Source organism: Panulirus ornatus, chromosome 2 (genome assembly GCF_036320965.1).
Source record: "Panulirus ornatus isolate Po-2019 chromosome 2, ASM3632096v1, whole genome shotgun sequence".
NCBI lineage: Eukaryota > Metazoa > Arthropoda > Malacostraca > Decapoda > Palinuridae > Panulirus > Panulirus ornatus.
In genome coordinates, this window is record NC_092225.1 from 81,836,139 (window position 1) to 81,848,292 (window position 12,154).

A 12,154-nucleotide genomic window follows, 5' to 3' on the forward strand; every position below is an offset into this window, starting at 1 on the left:
CCAGTGTGGAAATTTCCATTGACTGCTGAGTTCAGGAAATTTTAACCAAAGTCAAACATAGGAGGCAGACACTGACTTGGTATGAAAGGAAAGAAAATGGAGGCCTGGAAACTTGTAGCACAGACATAGGTATAGGAGAAGACATAGACACTGAATTATGTATTGAAGGCATGAGGAGGAAGAAAGTGGAAGCCAGGAAACGTGTGGGCCTGGCCGGATTTATGGGTAATGTGAAATACAAAGCAGTGAGTGAACAACTAATCCAAGTGTTGCACAGAGTCTGTAGATACTATGTAAAATGAAATTGTATATAAGGCAAGACTGGCATATGCTAATTGGGAAAATGTAAATTTAAACCGTAAAAAATGTTTGAATTGGCTTAAGAAAGGTAAATGCTGGTATGGGGAAGGATGCAGATTTTACCATTCAGAAAATGATGGAAAGCAGAAACTGATCCCTAAGGGAACTCCTATGTTTATATATGCTTGACCCCTTGTCTTGCCAGCTCATTCCACATGCATATTGCTGTGTTATTGAAGGTAGAACAAAGCATAAAACAGGAAATAATACAACCAATAATGCTTCCAAACAAGGTTTTCATTGTTACATCAGAAGTACTCCCAGATGGAGACCCCTCAGTACCTTGAGCAAGGGTTTTTCGTGGCATACAACATTAAAACGGGGCAGATACTGCAGCATTATATATTTGTTCTGGGGCCAAGTTTTCTGTTGCCACTAACTTTGCAAATTCATCCACAAACTTTGTCACAGCTTTTTGATGTAGTTAATGTAACAAATGACCAGAGGTTGGTAGTTGGCTTTGGTTGACTTGTTACTATTGTTGTATTGTTGTTATCGTCACGGCTGCCAGCTTGTATTGCGTCAGTCCCAGCCAGGCAGCCAGCTCATACACTCGCCCTGCACATGTTGTTGGTTGTTTTATAGAGAATTGGAGTTTTATCAATTCTTTGAATGCAGTCATACGCTGTAAGCTTCTTTGTCAGGACTGTGCTTGTCACCGCACACACTTTGTGCTGAAATTCCATGTCTCCTCTTAAACTTGTGTAACTATCCTTGCAAATATTCAGTCATAGTGTGGCTTTAGTTCTCTATGAAAATCTTTGGCCTGCTCTATAAGCATCTCCCCAGAAGTGCTTACTCCTTCATTATGTGGGAGCTTAAACCATTTTATAAGTGCACTGTCAAATTCTGTACTCCTGGCACCTTTCAAAGTTTTCTGAAACTTTAAACGTTTCTGGCTTTCATTTTCAACAACAAAAAAAAATACAAGAAATTAACAGGACTGTTAATTAGCTTGCTTGCCTGCAGTGTAAACAGATTTTGGTGCCTTAGCACTGCTGACAGCACTGCCCTGGTGGGAGATCCACAAACTAATGGTGACAGAATCAAAATGTGCGGGACCATGGGAGTTGCTGGACCACAGATTGCCAGGTTATAGAGGTACAATCTGTACTATATATCAGGAACACTAAGATGTATTCCACCTGCCCATCACAATGCTTGCCCTTTTTTAATCATAGACAAAGTATAGAACCACCAGAGGAGAAAATGACATTAGATTTCTAATTCAGAAATATTTGTGACTCATTGAAACACACTTTAAAAGACCTTATTAATAGTGAGGTGTGGATCCCAAACTACAATCTGCACAGGATGAGATCATGTGGAGGAGTAGGACTGTATACAGGAGATACTTTTATAAGAACTGAACTGTTGACTCTTCAAATGATGGAGTAGAAGCACACGGTGTCAAGATTGAAAACCATATCTGGTTGTTGCATTAACCTGTGGACCACCAGAAACAAAGCCTTTAAGAATTTATAGAATACTGGATGCTATCATAAACCAGATGAATGTGAAAGACCTCAGAGTAATAATGTAATGACCTAACTTTTGTCGAACAGAACAAAACAACAGTTCCCACACGCAGAAGGATAGTAGACTGGATCATGCAGACCTTAAGACAAGGGAAGAAAAAAAAATAGTGAGGATGTTATTCAAGGTGCAAATTACGGCAAATTGAATATTGCTGTATTTTAACATTGCCCTACATGTTAGGCAAAATTGTGAAATTGAAATGTGTTCAGGAGGCTTTCACAGCCCATTTTATTTAAAGTAAAGGAACTAAATTACTGGGAATGGATGCAATCTCTTGAGGCTGTACTCATTGGAGAGCAAATGGGAAAGGTATATCATCATCTACACCTAGAAAGTCCTAGAAGGGTATGGTTTCCAACTGGTATTCAGAAATGACATCCACTGGCATGACAGGCATGGAAGATTTTGTAGAATACTACTACTAAAATCCAGAGATGCAGTATGAAAAAAAAATATGAATTTAAACATCCAGGGCCCAAGACTCTTTAACACCTTGCCTTTTAACATTAGGAACATCATGGGATGCTTAGTAGAGAAGTTTAAGAGCACACTGGACAAGTACCTACAAAGTGTACCAGACCAACCAGTTTGTGGGAGCTATATGGATCTGCAGGCTGCATTTTCCAATATCTTTCTCAACCAATGATCCAGTCCAACAGCCTGGGCCCTGCTTAGGCTTTGGGGTAGGCCCTCAAAAATTTCACTGGTATTCATGTTGTAGTCGTGTCATCTGGCAGACAAGAGATTGGCAAATACTGATTAGTTTGCTGGATAAAGTAGGATGGTGTAGAGGTGAGCTGTAGTCTCTGGCAGAGAGGGATGCCAGTGGCAATGTAGCTGGAGGCAGTGAGTGCCTTGCAACTGCTGCAGAAGTCATACTACTGTCTGACCCCCAGTATGTAACCACCATTGTGTCATTTCTAGTCAACAACTGAGATTTTGAATCTTGTGATAGGTCTAGATAACCATTCTGGAAGAAGTGATATTTGAAGCACAGTGTGTGTTATATTTATCAGATAAAATTCATTTCAAAGTTTAATCCATTTATTTTTTATTATAATTACTCCATGTTTTTACTTAGGACTTTTGTAAAGGCTCTTGCAGTTCAAGGTTACTGTGCTTCCATTTGTAGGAAAATGCAGACTCCATTAGAGTGAGAAGTTCTTTGATAGACACCACTCCCAGTTGTTCAGCATCGCTGGAAGTGACTTTTCACTTGCTGTATATCGTTGCATTGGTAGAGTTTGATAGTTCATGATGTGATGAAACTTTGCTTTGAGCTCATTACATATTTAGAACTTTAAAGCACATTCAGTTTCCCAGAACGTGGGTCGAGCAATTGTTATCTTGGCAGTAGAAGTGTGTGAAAAATTTTCGTATTTATTGTACAGCTATTTAGATCTAGGAAGAATTTCCACTTTATAGCCAAGGGAAGTATTGCCTTCTTAGGCCAGATGCCATATTATTGTCAAATAAGAGCATCTGTATGTATATATGTGTCATTAGGTATGAAAGAAATCTTCATATTTCGGTTTGAGGTAAGTATGGTCACTGAATGTGATACTTTGCTTGAATCCTCATGCTTTGTGTCTTCTGATCTGCTATAGAATTTGCTCCTACACTTGCATGCCTGCTGTAGTCAGTAGATTCTGTATATGTTTAATTCCTTTCCTTTTGCACCTCCTTGCCCACAATTGTTATGGATTCTTTATACGTTTTAGCCCTTTCTTCTAACTAAACAGTCTTTAGGGCAAGTAGAAAATACCCATCAGACTTTATTTGATTTTTAATGAATTCACCTTTCTGGATTCCTTCTTCACTGTTGTTGCTTCTGTACCTTCTGAAACCCCTCCACTCCTCCACTATATTGAGATTTTTTCTTCCTTAATGACTATCAAATCTCTAAGTTTCTCTCTCATTTTGTGACACCCTTCATGATCCTTGAATTGATTCCTCAGTATCTTGAACTCCTATTTGTGTTAACTTCCGGTCTTGCTTTTTATTTCCCCCAACATATCCAAACATTAGATCTCTTTTCACCTCTCCCTCTTGTCTGCTCCATGTGGATCTTGTTAGGACTGACTGGTTATTATACACAATCCTATTTGAGCTCATACCAGGCTGTAGTACAATATGAAAGAAAAAACTATAGTACAATGTAGGACTTTGCTTTGTTAGTGTTTTGATGACAGATTTGCCCAAGCTTTCATTCTAATTTTTCTGTCTTCTCTAAGACTTTTTTTCTTTTATGTTGAAGGCTCCAGTCACAGACAAAAGTCCACATCAAGACCAGGCCTTAATTGAAATAAAGGGAGAATTGTGAAGCGGAAAAAGAATAGACAAGGGAAAGTAGTTATGAATTTTTGCAGACGTGAAGGACCTGTCTTTTGAATGTGCCAGGTCATTGGTATTGGGAAAGAATGAGAAGGTAGAGAGTTCCAAAGCTTCGACGTGTAGGGAAAGAAGCATGTATCAAAATAGCCCACCCTTGAGTTCCAAGTTTTGTGTGGTCTAGCTAAGTGTTGGGGGGACTCAAGCAGTCAGCTTTTGGTAGGAAAAACCAAAGTAATACCCATAGAAGAGGGGAAAGTGAACCAACATTACGGTGTAGGGTGAGAAGGTCAGGTTTGAGAGTTAGCCTGGGACAGTTTATGAATCGGACCATTTTTGACTGTCAAGTAAGGATACAGCAGGATGGACTAGGGGTGAAAAACAAATCCAAAATATTAGGAGAGTGGTCACAACAGTCAGGTATATGGGAAAGGTGGGATAATGTCTTCTAAATCATTGAGAATTGAGAACCTAATGGCTTCAATCCCTCCACTGTCCATATGGGAGGAATTCAACCATTTCCTGTAATGAACGTTGAAATCCCTGAGGTAGAGGATCTTGGCTTGTGGATGAAAGGATGTCACACTCTCATTGCAGGAGTTTAGATAGTCAAGGATAAAAAAAATTTTGAATTAGGATAGCACTAGGCAAAACAGGAAAATTGTGGTAGTAGGGAGACAGACCTTGAGTTACATAACATCAAAGTTTGGAGACTCAAGGTCCTTGAGGTGTGCAACAGGTGTGTTTATGTTGGAAAAAGCACAATCACCACCTTTGAAATGGACTTGCAAGTAGAGGTTATAGTTATATATGAAAAAGTGACAAGTGAGAATATCATTAGATAACGGTGTCTCAGAGAGAAGTAAGATAATAGGAGGGGTACTGGATGGGGGATCTTCAACTGAGGAAAGGTTACTATAGAGACTACGAATGTTGGTATAGCCAATAAAAAATGAGGAAGGTCTCAGAGAGAGAGGGAAAGATCGTAGGAGGGGTTGGTACTACTATTGCCAAAGCCCTCCCTCTCATTGGCAGTAGAGTCAGGGAGAAACCCGGTGATTCTTAGCGCCCCATGATGCAGGGGATTAGGGGACATAGATTTAATGGACTCTGCCATGAGTGGATAGGAATTGGCAATAGTAATGTGAAAAAAGTAATAATGATAATAAGCAAGGCTTGAGTGGGTGTATGGTGCTTGAAAGATGATGGTGGTAGGACTGGCTTGGTAGTCCCTTTTTGATGAGACAGAATAGTAAGACCAGCAATCCTGACATGGAGAGAGAAAGTAAGACTAGCAATCCTGACATGGAGAGTGTAAGATGGTTGTGAGCACCACTTTAATGCTCCTCAGTCGGGATGGAAGTATCACCTTGGGCAGCTGTTATCAACAACTTAATGAGTAGCTCCAAGGGTAGGGGACAAGATGATCCTTGAGTTTGCTTGGGTACTGGGAGGGGCCAATACAATACCACCTAAGCCCTCCCTCTCAATGGTGGCAGAGTCACACAAAAATTTTAGTCAGAAAAGTATGCTTTAAATTTGCTGGGTTCGTGGGAGGAGCCATTACTCTATTGCCTGAACTGGCCCTCTCTTTGGCAGCAGAGCCACACAGGATGGATCAATCCTTTGTATAAATAGCAACTATGAAGTGATTGTTTTACTACTTTGTGTAACATCCTTATTGTTCTTTCATTGTTCTCAAGTTTTTTTTGTTCTGGATTACTAATATCCTTTGGAGGTTTATAAAACATCAACACCACTATGCACTTCTCAAGAGTCAATCTTCCCATTATACAATTTTGAGTATTACAACAGAAATGATTCTTAGTCCTTTATCTGATCAGATAGTGCAAGTGATTGCTGGAATATTTTTTTTATGAAATATTCAATAATATAGATGTCTTAAGAGGTTGTGCAAGAATAAGATAGCTGCTGGAAAAGCTAAAGAAATACTACCAGAAGCTAGAATTTGTCTGTGTCAGACCCATGTAGAATATATAGAATACTGTGATCCCACAAGGTACAAAAAAAATATTGATTCCTTCCAATGGTCATCAAAGCTAATGTTGGCCAACCCTCGCTCTGCATTAGATATAACCCCCATTACCTATGAAATGTGGTCATCATAATCACACACACAGCATACAAGAACAGGACAATATGACCATGAGTGATGACTGCCTTGATAGTAATTTCCTTTTACATTATTGATGCTCTTTCCAGAAAATGAAGCCCACAAGATCCCTCACAAGATTCTCTCTCTCTCTCTCCTCTCCCTCTCTCTCCTCTCCCTCTCTCTCTCCCTCCCTCTCTCCCTCTCTCTCTCCCTCTCTCTCTCTCTCTCTCTCTCTCTCTCTCTCTCTCTCTCTCTCTCTCTCTCTCTCTCTCTCTCTCTCTCTCTCTCTCTCTCAGTAATGAGAATTTAAATATCAAACAAAGTTTGTGTTGCTTTTTAGATACATTAAAACTTTCCTTTCTTTTATCAAGTCAGAGATACACTTTTACATGGTAAAACCATGCTAACTTTTTACTTCCCAATTTTAGCTACTAACTCTTGAAGAATGAATATCTTAAAAAATAAAAGCCCAGTAATTGGAGAAAATTGATTAGTTAAGGTTGGGAACACTCATGGTCATTCAATTTGAATCTAGGAAGTTTACACTACTAAATGCTTTTAAACTAAAAAAAATTTGGCAGACCCAAAATTTATGCCATTTGAATAGATATATCACTCTGACCCCTGCACATCATGCTTCCCTGTCTCTACTTGTATATAGCAGGCTGGAGCTCATCCTTGGTGGGTATGATTAGTTATTATGCATGTGCCCTACCACTTGACAAAATTTCATGAGAGATACTGATAGGTAGGTTTGTAAGGAGTTCTATATTTAGGATATTACGTTTTCAAAAAGAAGTGATTTTTTTTAAGAATTTTCCAATGGTAATATATGACGTGTAACATTTAGAGGTAATGGTTTTTTCATGATCCTCAGCAATTTGTTATAGATTCTTCAGCAAAATCTCATATTTTTTTTTATTAAAGCCTGTACTTATTTCTGCTAGTTTCCTTGTCAGATTCCTACCATGCTTATGCTTTGCATAACTGAGCAGCAATAATATAACATATACTTATGAGTTTGGCACTTTTCTTTAAGATTAGAAAAAAAGGCATGCACGAAACAGATTTAAATAGATCAGTGTGGTATAATAGGGGTGACATACTACATTTGGTTGAAACAGGGTATTTGAAGTTGTCAAGGTAAACCATGGTGCAAGGTGTGGGACTTCGCTGTGTATGGAATGCTTTGGTTTCAGTGCTATATACATTACAGTCATATCCAACAGCCTAGGCCTGGCTCAGGCTTTGAGGATGAAGGTTCCCAAATATTTCAAGAGGTATGCAAGTGTAGTCATTGTTCATTTGCTCCTGATGCTACCTTAAAGAAGTGAGAGAAACAGTTGTATAAAGAGAAACCATTATACACCCATCCCTCCTGTTATGTGGGGATTACGTTCTGTGAAAACCTCTCTAAAAGAGAAATTGCATATAATGAACCAATAAACTCTATGAGAAAAATGGAATGTGTGCAGCAGCTTTGTGGTCAGCGCTAGTGGTTTCTTCTAGTACTTACATGTTATGTAGCTTCTCATGTCAAGTAAGTTTTGGTAGCCATCCTATACTTGCTTTAAATGGCTTTGGCTTAGCTACATTGTCTTCTTCATATACATGTTCACAAATCTTCTGAGCTTTAGAGCTGAGCTGAAAGTTAATAAGACTGCTTTTCTTATGCTCTGCTGAGCTTTAGAGCTGAGCTGAAAGTTAATAAGACTGCTTTTCTTCTCATGCTCTGTGTATAAGAGAGCATTTTTCCGCCTCCAAAAGTGGATTTTTAACCTTTTTGGTTATTTTGGCAGACAACAGAGCAAAGTGGACTACAGCTCCTGAAATTTCCTTTGCATTCTTCTGGTTGTAGGTATGCTTAAGAGCTGGTTCTCCCTTACCAATGTCAGTGTGTTATAAGATTTTGGGCTTCGTTTCTAAGGTCAGAGAGATTCTCTTTCATTTGATTACTGGTTCTGGTAAAGATGTTGCTGGACGTTTGGATGTCATATTAACAAACACAATTTCAGTGGGTTATAGGAAAATCATACGAGCAGCTATACCCAAATCACACAAGTAGCATAGGTCTATACAGAACAGTGGTAACTGCAAGACTTACTGCTGGCAAGAGCTTGGCAGCCTTCACCGAGGACTCACAGTTGTTCCACACACCAACCCTGACCAGAGTTTTGGCACACTTTCTACCTCACACATAGCATTGTAGCAAAATTTGACCACATAAAAAGAGGGACTAGTAGAAGTAGATCACCTACAGAATAGTGAAATCACATTTATTGGTACTGCATAAAGCAAGGACTGGGTGTATTAGGGAGTGATCCAAGACATACGATGTTGATATTACTTTAGCTAGCAGTGATTTGCATAGATGTAATTTGTTCAGTTACTGGCTGATGTTGTACCCAGATATTTTTTATTCTGTATCTTTTTTTATAGTACTATGGTTAGTGAAAATTCTTTGTCCCATCATGTTGTAAGTAATAAAGAAATACATACATGATGTCATTGCTCCAATGTTGTTTTTTGTAAGTGCCTGAAAATTATGTATTGTGTATGATCATGTATTTTTCAAACTGATTTTTTTGTTGTACTGCAAAAAAATCAATTTTGTGTAACGAGTCGCATGTGAAACAAGTTCAAAATAGAATTTGATTTTAACTATTTTACTACAGCTTTCCATACTTCAGTAATGGCCTAAGAATTTAGATCTTAAGCAGGAGGGTTTGATAATGGGGAAATATGGAACAGCTTGGTTCACATGTGTATTTTGCCTATAGGTCCTGATGCCAAGCGACCCCCAGGTGGTGGAGGTGGTGGTGCCAGCAGTGGCAGTGGCAGCGGTGCTGGTGCCGGTGCTGGTGGTGGCAGTAGCAGCAGTGGTGGCAGCAGCGGCGGTGGAGGAGGAAGTAGTGGAGGCAGTGATGGTCCCTTCGGAGGGGGACCTTTACTTGGTGGTCCCGGTGGTCCCCCAGGTGGTGGAGGCCCTCCCGGCGGTGGTGGCCATCGTGGTCTTGGGTCGGTGGAGTCAGAAGAGATACAGGTTCCAGACAAAATGGTCGGCTTGAGTGAGTAATAACGTGGTTTTTGATTAGTATACAGATGGCAAGCTTTCTTTGCTTACTAACTATGGTAATTGGATAACTTATATAGATGAATAGGTATTGGATAGTCAGTAGGAATAGGAATGGATGACTATGGACTGCTCTGAAAACCTATGGTATTAACATTTTCATGCATGGAGGGTGAAGCCCCAGGGATGTGCCTTTCAGCAAGGGCTAGCTACCTTTTTTTTATTGAACCCAGATATCCCCTGTTTTTGTTAGTATAACTATACTCTTGGGTTTGTGATTGTGAGGTACATATGATGTTTCTGGAGGGATCTGTGAAAATATCAGTGTTTAAGCAAGGAAGTACTTTATGTTTTGAACTTTTTTTTTTTTCTTTTTGCACATATTAGCCACTTACTGCATTATCCAGGCAGCTTTAAGAACAGAGAACTGAGCCTAAGAGGAAAAATCCTCACTTGGCCCCTTCTCTGTTCCTTTTGGAAAAGTAAAACTATCTGTCTGTATATCTAAATATATTTTGACCTATCTATTTGTCTATATTTCTCCCTTATCTTTCCTTCCATACCACCAAACTTAACCAAGATAGCTCCTAGGTAATTGAAATCTGTCACTGCTCTTGTTTTTCTCCCCTCATATCTATTACAGTGTTTAGTACACTTTCTTCTCACTCTGTAGGGCTTTGCAAAATCTGTTCCTCCCCTCTTTCTTTTCAAACACCATTACTGTACCTTGACTCACATTTACCTTAGATCACCAATGCTTAAACACATCATGAAACACACTTATTATAGCCTTCTTCAGCTCCTCCACTCTCAGCAAACAACACAGTATCATCTGCAAACAGGCTTATCACGAGCAACTGTACCTCATTACCACCCTCCATCTTGACTTATACCACTTTTTCCAAGTTTTGGTTTCATCTCTTTTCACTCCATCTATATGTATGGTAAAAAGCCTCGGTGACATCACACAGCCCTGCCTCACACCCACATGTATACTAAGACTTTCGCTCAACTCTCCATGCACTCCATAGAAGGCTTTTACACCATCATCCAACAATTACACCCTTTCTCTATATATCTAGATCCATAAAAGCTGCCTACTGCTCTGCACCTTTTGCATGACACTTTTCCACAGGCATTCGCCCCACAAAAATCAGATCCACACATCTCCTACCTTTCCTAACACCTTGTCCCTCACTTGTTATCCATTCAGTCACTTAGTCACTCTATCAGTCAAAACTCTTGCACACGCTCTTCTTGGTATACTAACTGGACTTATTCCCCAATAATTGCTTCATGCATCCTTAGCACCTTATCCTTTGAGTGAAGGAACAGTAATAGCTATCACCCTAACCTCATGTGCAACCCTCTGTGTCCATGCTAATTTGCATAAGAAATGCATCCACTCTACCACACATTCTCCTCCATACTTCATTATTTCAACTATAGTCCCATCCACTCCAGGTGCCTTCCCACCATTAAACTCATTGCCTCCCATTTTACCTCTCCCCGTGCCACAGGCCCCTGCATTTGTATTCTTTTCCTTCCATCTTCCATACCCATCCATGTAAAAACTGCTGCCTCACCTTCTCCCACATTCATCAGATCTTCAAAATACTCTTTTCATCTTCCTTTCACTTCCTCCTCTTGATTCATCAACTCTACTTCCTACGTCAAACTTCTATCTATCTGTATCTCTGAAACCTGTTCCCTCTGAGAAGTCCAGTCAAGGGGATGGCCAAGGTAAAAGAGTAGCCATTCATCCTTGCCCCTACGTTTCCCTAGCATACACTATTCCACGTTCTTCCACCATTGCTCTCCCTCCTGTTTTCTTCCACTCTGTTTCCCCATGTCACAGGTGGTTTTTTCTTTTACACAGACCCTTTTAATTGTACTGTCATACACTGTCCTTGTGAAGTCCCAGGCTTGCATTCTTTCCACATGCCCAAACCACCTAATAGTATGTAATTTCACCCCCTCTACAATTCATTCCCTTTGTATTTTGTGCTTTACCAAATTCTTGTACACCCCTTATCTCTTACTTCATTCTGTCTGGTCATAATACATACTCCTCTCAAATAGCTAATTTTGACAGCCTGAATTCTTGACCTCCATGACTCATTCCTTATCCATGTTTCAGCTGTATACTTACTCCTCTACCCTTCATTATCCATGTTTCAGCTGTATACTTACTCCTCTACCCTTCATTATCCTATTAGGGGACCCAGTGACTCTTCCACCTTGTACTGCTCTCTCCCTTATCTCTCCTTCTGTCTTTAAACTTACCCAAGACAGTTCCTTAATACTTAACTTCTCTCACTTCTTCCAGTCTTTCTCCCCTATATCCAAAACACAGTTTAGCACGCTTTCCTCTTTCACTCTTTGTATAGTTTTGCATAATATATACTTTCACCGTCTCCTAAATCTGTACTTTCACTCATGTTTCCTTTCAAACACTTTAATTTTACTTGCATTTACCTTCAGTTGCCTATGCTTAGACACACACTTACGACTCTCTTTATATTGACATTATTGATGAGTTCAAAAGTAAACTACGTCTTGGCATTATTTACAGACCTCCTAAACAAAAAGATGATGATAAGATATTATACAGTGAAATCAAAACTATAAAAACATTAAAGAGGTTATAATAGTAGGAGACTTCAACAGTCTTAACATATACTGGAACGCATTGACAGGTGACTGAGAGGGAACGAGACTAACAAAACTGACTG

General features: G+C 39.6%; 1 protein-coding gene across 16 annotated transcripts in view; it reads left to right on the plus strand.

The window, feature by feature from the left end:
- Positions 1 to 12,154, plus strand: part of Psi (P-element somatic inhibitor) — a 487,743-nt gene that overhangs the window by 190,263 nt on the left and 285,326 nt on the right. For 13 of the 16 annotated variants that reach the window (XM_071678312.1, XM_071678322.1, XM_071678305.1 and 10 more), the window contains one exon: positions 9,127 to 9,414. In XM_071678312.1, coding sequence (XP_071534413.1) covers positions 9,127 to 9,414 — 288 coding nt within the window. The remainder of the gene's footprint in view (positions 1 to 9,126; positions 9,415 to 12,154) is intronic. The other 3 variants (XM_071678343.1, XM_071678361.1, XM_071678435.1) reach the window with 1 other exon arrangement.